This window comes from Thermobia domestica, chromosome 11 (genome assembly GCF_964235325.1).
Source record: "Thermobia domestica chromosome 11, izTheDome1.hap1.1, whole genome shotgun sequence".
In the NCBI taxonomy this organism is placed as follows: domain Eukaryota; kingdom Metazoa; phylum Arthropoda; class Insecta; order Zygentoma; family Lepismatidae; genus Thermobia; species Thermobia domestica.
In genome coordinates, this window is record NC_137464.1 from 97,975,471 (window position 1) to 97,989,652 (window position 14,182).

Below are 14,182 nucleotides of genomic sequence, written 5' to 3' on the forward strand. Positions count from 1 at the left end.
GGGACATAAAACTTAAAGATTTAATTTCATTTCATTTTCTTGAGGGAAAATAATGTTAATAGCAAAATATGACCGGTTTCTCTCTTTCAACACTACTGGCACAAGGAACTGAGGCTTTGCTCAATGGCTACCACGCAATTGGTACATTTGACTCTGTACGTCCCACTCCGTTGTTGACGGTTCAACATAAGCGGCTGCGGCCTTATTGTTTGACCTATAGTGAATACTAACAAATAAGGGAGAAGGGGTAAAATTTTTTACCTAGAGCATAAAGTACTTAAATACGTGGCCTATACATTCTGTTCAGCATATCATACCATTATACAATTTCCATTCAGATACAAGGATATGCAAGATCATTGCATTACCTTCCAACACAATTCTGTTGCGTAGGCCTACAATTCTGCTAAGGATAAATGACATAAGACTATATATCTTCGTCTAATTCCTTACTTCTCTAGATCAATGGCGGATCTAGAAGGTAAAAACTGGGGGGGGGGGCACCCAGATCTCAGCCTATGATATTTATATCATGAGTTTACTATAAACTTTCAAACTATATAAATAATAGCTTAAATTATTTTTGTCAATCCAAAAAATTGCTGGCCTAGGTCCCCCCCAATCCCAGGGCAAGATCCGCCTCTGCTCTAGACATAAACATATTTGCACCTCTGAGTTGAAAAAGAAGCAGTTAAATAAAATTATAAATGAATGTAATGAGATTCCCTTTTGTATTCTAGCAATATACATTTTTTAACACCAAAATCATTTGATGGTATTTACCAGTAACTCCAGGAAAAAATATGCTAATGAGAACATTAAAATTTGTCGTAATATCTGCTCGAACTTCATTATATTTTTTACCTTCCGATACTCTGTCTTTTTGCATTATACTAATAATTTCACCCTCTTTTTGATAAAATTGTCCAATATTATCTGCAAAAAGTAGAAAACAAAATTTATTATAATTACCATACCAAGCTCCTTTTTCTTCATATTTTGTTTTGTGAAAGAATTTCAAGCATTTAGAATTCATAAATGTTTAACTTTAGTGTTCAAAAACAATAGTCAGAAAATAAAGAGGGACAAAATAAAAAATATTATTTTGAATTACAATAGCAGACTGATTCTATTGTAGGACGCTCGCCTCTTGTTCTCTTGGACTGTTCTGTCACTATACAATTCCACAATTTCTGTATTTATTCCACAAATTGTTTTATGATTACCTAAAGAATGAGTCAGAAAAAACCTGGCCACTTTCCTCCCTCCATATTTTCTAGTATATAAGATGAACATTGGCAGCACTGTGCATAAGCAAGGGCAGACTGTCGATCTTACTCACGAATAGATTGTCAGTTGTGAAGTGTGCATACTGTGGTAAAGAACGATGAGTCAGTTAGAAAAACGAAAACTAATTGTGAACAAATACCTCGAAAATCCAGGTATGTCCTTAAATAAATTAAGCAAACTCGTAAAATACCCTCGGTCTACTGTGCAAAATGTAATTAAAAAGTACGCACAAGATTTAACTGTTGAAAGAAAACCTGGCTCAGGTAGAAAACCGGGGACTAGCCAACCGAAGCTGGAGAAAAGGGTTACTGCATTGCTGCGTCAAAATCCTTATTTATCGGAAAGAGCAGTTGCTGGTGTGGTCAAAGCGTCCCAATCTACAGTGCACAGATTTAAGCAAGGAAAAGTTTACGATCGTTCAAAGTCCAAAAGGTACCTAACCGAGACGAAAAGCAAAAAGTGACGGCAAAATCCAGAGCAAGAAAACTCTATGATCAGTACCTTACTCAATATGGATGTTGCATTATGGACGACGAAACCTATTGTGTCGCTGATTTCAGTCAAATTCCCGGAAAGGAGTAGTACGTGGCACTGAAGAGGGGAGATTTGCAGGATAAATTTAAACAACGGAAGGCATCCAAATATCCCAAACAATATTTGATTTGGCAAGCTATTTGTTCATGCGGTAAAAAAAGCAAAGCGTTCATCACAACAGGGACAATTAACGGCGAAATTTATACGAAGGAGTGTTTACAAAAACGCTTGTATCCATTTGTGATGTCATACAGTAACTCTGTTTTCTTTTGGCCAGATCTTGCTACCTCTCACTACTCTAAAGCAGCCACTGATTGTTATAAAGAAAAGGGTATCGTCGCAGTTCGAAGAGAGGCAAATTCACCAAATTGCCCTGAACTTAGGCCAATTGAAAAATATTGGGCCCACATTAAAAGAACATTGAAAACATCAAAAGGGAAGGCGGCTGACTTGAAAACTTTTCGTCGCAAGTGGACTGCAGCTGCCAATCAAATAACAGAACAAGATGTGCGAACTCTTATGAAGCGGATTAAGAGTAATGTACGAGCATTTTTCCATAATTAGTTCTTTATAATATATTTTGTGTGTTTATTTTTTTAAACTTTATAGTCAACTAAAATATGCAAACGACCTTTCTTCTTTTCATTTCTTTACCTACTTTTTTGGTCAAAGTTACTGGCCAAGTTTTTTCTGACTCATTCTTTACTTGCATTTGTCATCTGTTAATTTTAACCTACAAAGTATATAAAATTGTATTCAATAATAATATTCAGCAGAGTAGGAAACTTTGCAAATCTTAAATAAAAGTACCAAGTTTCTAAACTTAAATTTTGAATGCTTTTTTTTTTTTTTTTTTTTTTTTTTTTTTTTTTTTTTAGCTTTCTAATCTATCATCATGAGCCAGATGAAATATTGTATTTCAAGAACCTTATAGCACAGTGATGGGGTCCATTTACAACGAAATGTAAAAGAATGACATTTAAAACTCTATGTAAATTTGTTCAAATACAGCTATTTCAATCTATATTTAAACAATTAACTTACGTTAAACTGTGAAATTACGATAGACATCCAAGTTACAGAGATCAAGTATAAACACCGAAAGTGATAGATCTATCTTCAATAGATTTGTCAAGACGGAAAGGAAGTCTATTCCTGGGATACTGATTTCATATTGTAACGTTCTCCCTGTATAGTCCGGAGTAAATTGTAGTCCGGAATCGACTCCCACTATCCAGTCCCAAACAGTATTCTACTAGAATAGTACAATTATGTAATTTCTCTAATACAAGGTAGAGAAAGGTGACCCAAGACCCGGGCAGCCTGGGGCAGGATTTCAACAGAGCTCGGCAGCAAGGTAGGTGGAGTGAATTAGGTAATCCTCAATGCTCCGAAACAAGCAGAGAGGGGTTTGAAAGTCATTGAACTCCGAAACAAGTTAAGTGACTGAGGTTAGGAATCTCGACAGAGCTCCAAAGCAAGCTAAGCGCGAGAAAAGGAAAAGTCTAGAGTTGCGAATCAAACTAGAGGCTTTGGGTTGGGTATCTCCTAGTGCTCCGAGCAAGTTAAAGAAGGGCTAATCAATCGAAGACTGGTAACTGTCCATGGAATCCTCTCTGTTATATGGGTGCTTTGAAATGAGAGGTGGCGCTGCTGTTGCCTCGTCGTCATGTGACTGCTTGTATCGCTAGTCGCTGTCGTCTGCAGCTATGGTACTTCACAGGATTGTTGTTTATAAATGCGAGCGCGAGTGGAATGTTTATAAACACAAGCACATGTTTTGGTGTTTGTAAACGCAAGCACGTGTTACATTACAATATACAGTGAAACCTGTCCATGTTGGCCACTCTCCATTCCATTGAAGAGTGATCAACGAAAACAGATAACCCAATGCACCTACGAACGGTACAATATCAAAAGTATTAAAAGTTTGGAGACTTCTATAGCAGTAACGACGCACCTGAACCGAACCGTCCAATGCACCTTCAAAATACCTTATTGTCTAATAATATGATCAAGATATGGCATATTTCCAATTAATGTGAATAAAGTCACAATAAATTGGAAATGCATAGAAATAGCACTACTGACTGAAATGACGTACTTGTGGAAGAGTTGAATACGATTGTTGCTTTTACTTGCTTCTACAGTATAATATTACTGAAAAGGTTTTTGATAGTTATAAATACAAGCTCTCGCAATGATATAAGTTTAAGTAGTGTTGTAAACTTTTGCTTTCTTCATGTTTTCAGAACCGGTTTGAAATGGAATTAAATCTTTCAGTTTTACGTCCCACAATTATGCCGGTTAGGCTAAAGAAGACGGTGATGATGAGAAATGAATGAAGTGGTGGAATGAAGAAAGTGGGATAACCCCGAGAAAACCCACGAGCACGGTGTTTCTACACCACAAAGTCCACACGGCGCGAGCTGGATTGAACCAGGGACCCCAAACACCGGAGGTGAACGCTGTACCACAGAACCGGTTTGAGGTATCAAATTGCTATAAAAACACGTTTTGTTCTCCACGTCTATTGGAAACTTTCTAAATATATTTTAGACAATCTAATTAATTTTGTCCATTTACTTTTTCTATTGTAACTCTCTTCTATGTGTCATATTTTTCTCCCAGTTTAATTTTTGAGAAAATATATACTGTACTGACCCTAAAAGAAAAAAATAGATTAGCACTGTCTACTAATAATTGTAACAAACCGGTCTTACGAAGTGCTATCACTATAGCTCAGGGATGCAAATAACCACTCGCCTGGGGAGAGTGGTTTACCGGTGCGGGCGAGTATTTAATGCCATACCGAAGGTAAGCAAATGATTTCTATTATGGGATGTGGACTAGTAGCTTTTTTCTTGGGCGAGTAAAATTTTCTTGCTTATTTGCATCCCTGCTATAGCTATTCAATTTTTCCTTACATAGTATAACCTCGAAGTAAATATATTTTTGCTATTCACTCTGGAAACAATACTGTTAGTAGTGCAAACAATGCCTATACGATTGTTCCAGGTATACTGTTAATAAATAGCAAACGTAGTTTAAAAATAAACAAACAAAACTAATTTTTGTAATACGATTTGATATTTGCAATATCCAGGATTTAGCATGACTGAGGCAATCATATGCGTATAGCCAATATATTAATATGTTTTATAATGTGCATTTTGGTTAAGTCTGTGATGAGAATGTGATAAAAATACATATCTATAATGAAGGAGTAAACTCTGTAAAAATGTCTCTGCCGCAACAGAAGTAGAAGAAATTACTATTAACTTACTTTGTAAACGAACCACAACAGCGTACTATAATTTAAGTGTTTAATATTTAGTTCCTATTCAGAAAATAAAAATAGGATTGTAGTTGTTTGCCATTCTCTGTTTTCCAAACAGTTCAAAAACTATAATAGCGATAGTAAGCTTTCTCTGCCTTTCCTGCTCTTATGATGGAAATAGTGCTTTTAGCTGCTTCTGGCAAACAAGGTAATAGTCACCAAGCAACAACGCAGTTTGAGAGAGGAGAAGCCAATACAACAACCATATTACTACCTACCGCTGAGAGAGAGAGACAGAACGATGCTTAACAGGGTTGCTCCTATGTTATTTAAATGGGTTTCTCTATAAGCCTAAGGAATCGAATAACTGGTTTAGCAACAGCCGAGATGACGGGAGAGTTAAAATAAAATGGCGCCTCTTGAAGGTGGCACGATGATAAAAAATACGATTACTGTTTTGCGGTAGTATTTGTGTTTATCTCCAAAGGTTGGAGAACTTAACCTTGATTATTCATCTTCCAGAGTAAGCAGCAGCCAATCACACTACTTTTCACCAGGCTAACAAGGGACACCATCCAAATGTCCAGCTCCGATTTCAATGTTTTTTTTTTTTTTCTGATAGAGGGCATGAAAAAAAAAAACATTGAAATCGAAGCCGGACATTTGGGTGATGTCCGTTCTAAGCAGGTTTTCAATCATCTCCTCGCATAAAGGACATTATGATGTTTATGTCATTTGAAAGATGATTTCAGAATAATACATCTAATGATTGTACTGGTATTAGATCATCATTATTAACAGAAAACAGAAACTAGGAAACCGCTTTTAAAGAACTGTAGTACGGAAATAGACACTCCTAAACTTTCGCATCCCCAATACGAAGTAGATCCTGCACGTATCATTTTATGATTTAAAGAGACAAAGTCATGAACTGTGAGAGTTACAAACTATAGGAATATAAACGCAATGCATTGGGCTAAGTGACACATATTTATAGTCTATATTTATTTATTTTCTCAAAATTCGTATTTCTAACTGTTTTATACCAAATAGGTATATCTTGTTTCTTCTGAAATTTTCAGAAGAGGACTTGTAAAGAATATGCTTCCTGCAATGCTGCAAATATAAATAAAATATTTGCCTGATACTTTTAATACTTCCACTATCTTTTCACAGCATATATATCTGTTGTGGTGATCCTTGTGTTTTGTGTTCTAGAATGGATTTTTGTTAAAGATTTCCTTCTTAGAAATCTTTGCCCATATTCCGATCATTCAAATCGGAGAAGTGAACTTATTTTTTTAAAATTGTTATAGCAAAGATACTAAATGAGTCAATAAAAGCTTTGCAGTGGAGGTGTGATCGGTGAAAAGTTCAAATGTGTTTTAATACAGGACGGACGGCTCAAGGGGTGAGCCAGCGGTTTAAACCTCTATCACTCCGCTACTACTTAATCTAGAGAGATAATTTAGGTGTCTATCTCTTCAGGAAGGATGGAACTTTCCAACGGTATGCGCATCGGGTATCTATCAGCGGAAGGGTTGGGAGGAAAAGTTGGATGTTTTAGTTTTCCCTCCTCTCAGCATTTGGGGGAGGGAAACTCTTCCCCTAAAGGAGCTACAAACATAAAAAGTGGTATCAATAAATATAAATAAACATCCCAACTAATGATACCCTGTGTATGGCTATTCTTACGCACGATCCGTGTTGCCAACTTGGAGAAAATGTATTTTTTTTTTTTTAATTTTTTGAATTACTTCTTCTTCTTCTTTTACGGGTTGGTCACGGGGGGCACAAAAGTTACTTCATTGGAATATGCATAAACTTTTCAACTTGGTATGGCATATATCTCTGTGCCAATTAGGGGTGTCAGGGCAAACCAAAATATCTCGAAAAAATATGTACAGGGTGATTCTCGTAAGAAACAGGATCGGAGTTTTTTCTCCCTTTGTATTGGACTTTCGCCCTTCACTTTCTTTACATGATTGTACCCAACTTCTGGCGTACATGCGAAAATATTTCTTTTTCTGCGTACGACAAGTAACAGTGTTGCCAGCTTTTCACAAATTTCCCCAAAAATTCATTTTTTACAAAAAAATCTTCTTTGTCTTCTTCTACGGGTTTGACACGGGGTGGGACAAAATTTATCTCGTTGGAATCTCTGTTCCATAACCTTTACAACGAGGTATAGTTTATGTCCGTGTGACAATTGAAAAAAGTATTAGGCCGCCAACGTAAAGGTCTATGATTTTCTTGAAATCCTTATCCGTCCTGTAAAGGTTCTACCAAAAGAGCGAGGATCCTGATGAGATGAACAGCTAGATAAAATGCTTTGACTATGTCTTATATGGTATACTTATATATGATGAGATTACTGAACAATTATGCGCGGAAAATTGAAAAGTGGACGGTAAGATCAACTTTGTGTACTACGTTTTCACATGAATAGAAACTATCATGATGATTGAAAACAGAGTAACATGCATTAAAACATGCATTAAATATTATATATACACTTTAGTTTAATATCCGTGTTACTGTCAGTACAAAAACTTCTTTTGTGAAAATAAAGTAGAACGATTTTATTAGAAGACAATTTCTTCATAATTATGCACTTTTTATGTAAATGTTTTACCACCCTTTCCCTTTGAACCCCCTTAGGATACGTATAGATAAAGTAGCAGAAGTACCCGACTTTGCACTGGAAAAAGAATGTTAATACACAATGTTGAGCTGAGTTGATTTTGAGTTTAATCTTCATCTCAGCAGCGAGGCTATATGAAACGGGACCTACTGATTAACATGGAATCCGAATTACATGAGCTCCTGCCAGGGCCATAACTTTTGGGGGGTATGGGGCAACTGTCCCCCCCATGGAAGCTTCCCGCCCTTCGAAGGGGGCCCACTTTAAGACAAAATTTTCTTACTCCATACGATACACACATGAAATTATAAATAAAGCATCAAACAGGTTCACTACATTACATAAACAAAACAGCACACAAAAGGGAAATAAAACAAAAATGAGTAGTTGGCCCATTGCAATAAAAAATGTCCACTATTAGGGGTCCTAGAAATAATATATATTCGTATGGCAGGATTCGTCAATATGGTCCCCTTAATTAATTTGTCATGTATGGAGCTTGCCCAGTGGCATGATTAATGGCCCCTCAGACCTTGCAGAGCAAGAAGACCCACAGGCTCCTGGGGACCCACAAAGAGTAAGAGAAAGATGGAAAGAAGAGGAATATTTTCTAATTTTGCGGGGGGCGCAATCAACCTTTTCTAGGGGGGCCGAAAACCTAAGTTACGGCGCTGGTTAACACCGGGAATCGAACTAAACCGTACCGGGAGCTGGCTTGTACGCTAACCGCTTAGCCATGAAGGAGCTGTACACAATGTTTGAAATCAAGAACCGAGTAGAATAAATAACGACGAACAATCGGCGTAGTTCTAATCCATTTCCAGGCCACCTCATGTACGCTCTTCAATAAACTTGGACCTAAATGTAGAAAATAAACGGAACTGTGGCAACTGTGGATTTGGCACTAATCTCGCGTATTTTGGGCATTTTATTTGTCATTCCCCTCATCATCCCATGCTAATAGGGCTAACATGAATTTATATGTCATCTAGGGTATCACTATTCATCCTTGTGACCCAGAAAACTATGAATTCGACACTAGTATCAATCATTTTCAAATACCTTATCTCTATATGACACCCTCTTCCCATCCCCTAAAGATGTCTCACCCACTAACTCTCATAGTATTTTGTTCCAGATTGTAAGTCATATGTGTAAATCAGCTTGTTTTTAAAAACGAGTTTATATGCCGAGTTTCATGAAGAACTTGTGTGATACTCTGTTTTTGACAATTTTTTATCCCCTAATCTTCATTGAACCTCGTGTCTCGCTTAGGATACATATTTTTAAAAATCTCATTAAAACGCTTACAATCTCTTTCAAAGTGCGTTCTCCTCGATACAGTTGCTTGGAAGTATGCCAAGCCAATAATACGGATTTATATAATTGACAAACAAGCAAGCTAACATTCATTTTTTTTATATTTAAGATACCTTTGAAAACGTTGCTAGTTATTCCTTTTATACCACGTATAAGAGTGACGTTATTGTCAAGAAAATATTTGTCACAATGAGTGGAGTTGCAATATAAATTGTGCAGATAGCCACCTGGATTTTTAGTGCAATTTTTTGGATCTACCGCTGTTAACAGCCTCTTTCCAAGGACACACAACCTAGAAAAAGTCAAATTTTATATAGCATAAGTATCATTAATCTTAGAACTAATAAATTATCGTTAATTTTACAATACTACTGATTGCAAACTTCAGTTTCTAGGTGCTGTCACACGCAGTCTTTATTATTTGTATTAATAACTTTATATTATATTTAGACTTTTTCATTAATTTGCATATCAAAATGGAAATTGTTTTTCTTTATTTTCATATATTATTTTATATTATTGATAGATTAGAATCGTATTTATTTTATTTCAAAGGACTAATAATATTCAAGTTTTATATCGAGGATGTAACGACAGATATTGGATTTCGTATATAGAAATATAGACTCTAGTGAGTTAGAAATTTTTTTTTAGTCAGGCTTGTAGGAAACAACTAACCTCAAAAGTTCAGTCACCTATGTTTGGTCAGTCTTGCCAACTATATTGTGAGTTGACACTAAACATTACTGTGTTATTTTTTTAAGCAACCATAAGGATACTATATAGAATTGAAAAACTATAAAATAACCTGAGTTGTAACACTACTGAAACGGAGACAGAAAGACGGATGTTTGTCCATTGTCAAAATTTAATACCTAGATATCAAAACAGAAGGACAAAGAAGTGTTAAAACCAAGAGATAGCTACCGATTTCAAAAGAATTCTAGCTGGCGTAGCGAATCTATCAAAACGGGCTGTGAAATCCTTCCATGTTTACCAGATGAAGCAGAGAGTAATATAAAATAATAATCATAATTAAATATGTAAGAATTATTGTGTTGAAGATTCATTTATATCTTGGAAAGCTACGCGTACTCTTATTATTTGTTTACCTTTTACCTTTTCTGTCCTTTCGTAAATTGTACCATAAAACTTACTTTCAGCCGAGCGAGGAAAAAAAAAGTACTATCTGGTATTGGAGTGAGTGAAGTTTTTACTGTCTGCTGGAGGCAGACGGACTGGTGATCCTTATCCTAAGAAATTGATTCAAATAAAGTTAATAGAGGATGACAACTCCATACCACATATGTATATGGTAGCAAAGATATGTATATACTTGTAAGTAAAGTAGATGTATGTTAAATTTCATTCTATAATTAATAATTTGTAGAATTGTCATCCGGAAGCAGAAAACTCCGAAATGTTATGGTTGTCAGAGACGTTTAGAATTATTTTCCGCTAGAGGGTACCAACGACTAGACAAGTATAGGAAAAGAAAATGACAGGTGTTGAAACACATATTACCAGCATATTTTAAATGTAAAATTTAAAGGTTATATCAGAATGGGACTCTAACATATTTGGTATCTAATGAAAGGCCAAAGTATTCAGATTTTAGTGCTTGATTCGAAATGTGGTGACAATCTGTAATAATTGAACTATTAAAGCATAAAGTCAGTGTAAATAAAAATAGAAATACTTCCTCCCAAAGTTCCATTAGCAGGTAGATACACAATAGAAAAGGTTATCTCTATTGAAAAGCCAGTATCCTTGATGGGAGACGCGACTCTTGTGCGTCAGACCCCTTTAACAAAACCGAAAATCTGGAGAAGAACAAGGCAGTTGTTGGTTATATGGAGCCTGTAGTTGCAGGTCGTGTGACATTTTTTTTTAAAATCATGAACATATAAGTTCAGCACAATAAGTTGCAATTCAAGATAGCGGAGTATATCTATATTCAAGTTGAGTCTAATTAAGTACGATAAGTTGTATCATTAGTGTTCAAAATAAGTTGTATCATTAGTGTTCAAAATAAGTTGTATGAACTGTTTAAATGTTCAGAACAATTTTAATTCATACCATATGGATTTTGAGATTCAAACTGACAATACTGTGAACAAAATGAAGCAACCTGCGTATGCAGCAGCAAGCAACTAAAAAAATAATTTATTAAAAGACCTGCAACTAAAACAAAGTCTTAAGAAGTTAAAGTAGTAGCATTAAAGTTATAACCAGGCATCATGGACTTAATATTCGCCTTGAATGCTACTGAAACCATTCTCAGAAGATTACTACAAAGAAACCAGAGACACTGAAATCTGGATTAAACTCTGTGGAGTAACGGACATACCTACCGGAGAATCAAAGATGAATTGTGCGGTGGATATAAATATATAAAATGCTAACTGTGAACTAGTGATTATTAAAAACATCATAAAATAATTCATTCGGTTTAATTGTGTGCATATAGTATATCGATATAAATTGAGTGCATTAGTATTAAGTGGTTAAGTGTTGAATTAAAGTGTGGAAAATAAAGATATTTATATTAAACAACATGGAGTTATCACCTTCCAAAACAGAATTTCGACCGGTATGGTAAGAACCAGAATAATTTGTTTGTTTCTTGCAGGCTTGCTGGATTCCATGTTCTTCAATATCAGATGTCCGAAACTAGAAGGTAATCACACACCTATTCTTTGATAAACTAAGGTGGCAGATAATTCATGCGTAAGTCCACATATGAAAGAAAGTCCGAAAAGGGCTACAGGATTTTAAATAAGGAACTCACACTTACAGGAATGGAACTATAGAAATTAGAAACTTTTTTTTTTATTTTGGCTCAACCGAATTTTATCTAAATTTTATTAATTCTTATTAATGTATTTGGCATAATTTTAAATTTTTCATGAAATTAGTATGATACAACATTCCTGTAGGAAAAGGGGTAGTAAGAGAGAGATTTGTATATGATTTCCATATGGAGATTTCTCTTTTCCTCCCCTGCACTTCACAGTGCTCCTATTATTACACTAAAATAATTTAAATCTTCAAATTTAGGACATCGATGATCTCAAACTTTGATTTTTCAACACTTCTATTATTTCACCAAACTATTCGAAATCATTAAAATATTTTATACAATTTGCACTTCGTTTCTTTAAAAAATATACATGTACATTTATTATTAATCTATAAGATGTAACTTAAATACATGGTTTACTATAGCAAGGTTTTCTAAAGTTGTTTGTATATAATAAGTAGGGAATGGTAACACCAACCCAAATAAAATTGTGTGGACTTAGGTTCTGAAAAATATCATCTTAATTAAGTGTAAGAATATTGCCTCTTCAGCACAAACTGTAGGTTACATGAGGATGAAAACAATTATATATTACAAGAACAAGGTAAGCTTGACTAAGCTATATCCTAATGCATGCGGTTAATATATAAGCCTATTATTTCTGTATATTAATAATGCATATATTCTATTAGCTGTGCTAGTTGAAACTTCTCTTCTCTCTTTCCTTACAACAACAAAGGAATGCTATCTGAATTAAATTAGAAGCATCTTCAGATGCTCATCTATCTCTCAGTGCGATTCAAATTTCTTCCACTAGGAATTTGAGCATCACTCTTCTCCTATTCTCTCTATCTTCTGCTATAGAGAGTATTGTCATAGGTGACAAGAACCCCGTGTTTTCAATGAAAAGAAGATAAATAAAAACTATACACATTTCATTCACTGGGTAAAGTAGCAAGGTGGCTATATGCCCATCTGTCCCCTTCGGGACTAATACACCTACTATTCGGTCCAGATCATGAACAGCAGTAGATGAGAACGAAGCCAGACCCAAGTTCTTCAAAAATAGTCAGTCATGTTAACAAAAGCATTTCTTTATCCTAAAAAGGGTTATTTTGGGCACTACGATAGTTAGCAACTCAAATACAACCAATATTTCAAGCCCTTTCACAGAGCTTATCGCTGTGACAACTATTGATCTTTCTCGCTTCACGTCCCCACTGCTGGTCACGGTGATATTTTGACCTTCTTTGATGTTCAGCTTTTGGCGATAATCCGAAAGGAAGGAAAGTTACTCCTATCACTGCCATAACTCCAGCCTTACTCACAGCGATTGTATTTTAGTAGGTACTATACACAGTCTTCCGTCCAACATCAAGCCCATCTCCACACACAATCTTAGCCTACACAAACAAATAAATGAATATATTACAATGGTAGAACCAGGACCAAAATGAAGTTTGTACTCGTAAAACAGCGAATACTACCCGTATCCTCAAGTTACAAAATCACTGAAGAAACCATTAAATTTTCAGCCCGTTCTCCAACGCTAACTGCAGAGCTTGAAAAAGAAAAGACTAGCCCTTTGCAGGTCCATCTCACTGCCACAATGGAAACGAACATCTCAGACAGAGGAAGATACATCAATAGACGTCTCCACTACGTGGCATGTGAACAACATAGCCAAAGAAGTTCACTCCTTTGCGGACATCAAGAAGGTTGGTGCTATCCAGCTAGAGGAAAGTGAAATATTCCACCAAAAAACACAAAATATACCATATCAGCAGTCAATGAAGACCATTGACTCCTAAAAATAACATTCAAGACTACACAAGCGATAAAAATACATAAACAAAAAAGATTTAGGTCATGAAGCTGTCTTCAGCAGCATCGAGTACTATGAGACACATCTGCAGGAATAACCAAACAAGAAACACTTAGAAAAACATGTTCCACCACCAATAGAGATCAGATCGCAAACACCACAACAAACACAAACATAAAATATAATTAGACCCTAATAACAAAATTCACGCCGAAACAGGAACACCGCCACTAAGCACCAAACAGAAAAATGAAGAAGCAAACCTCTATGTATATGCATGATTAAATGAGTAAACTCGCAAATCAATATATAAAAAATTCAGGAGCACAAGACAGACGTTGCAAACACTACAAGAATCTACTCTCAGAGAACCCCCTCCCTCCAATCCTCCAATAACACTTTTCTTCTTCAACCCAACTCAAATCAATGACTCATCTTCAATTGAAATGAAATGAAATCTTTGAGTTTTACGGAGCACGGTTGTGC

General features: G+C 35.5%; 1 protein-coding gene across 1 annotated transcript in view; it reads right to left on the bottom strand.

The window, feature by feature from the left end:
- Positions 1-14,182, bottom strand: part of LOC145664306 (solute carrier family 12 member 7-like) — a 394,685-nt gene that overhangs the window by 283,467 nt on the left and 97,036 nt on the right. The window contains exons 7-8 of the mRNA XM_081730851.1: positions 9,182-9,360; positions 784-936 (exon numbers count right to left, since the gene is read on the bottom strand). Of these exons, the coding sequence (XP_081586977.1) occupies positions 784-936; positions 9,182-9,360 (332 nt within the window). The remainder of the gene's footprint in view (positions 1-783; positions 937-9,181; positions 9,361-14,182) is intronic.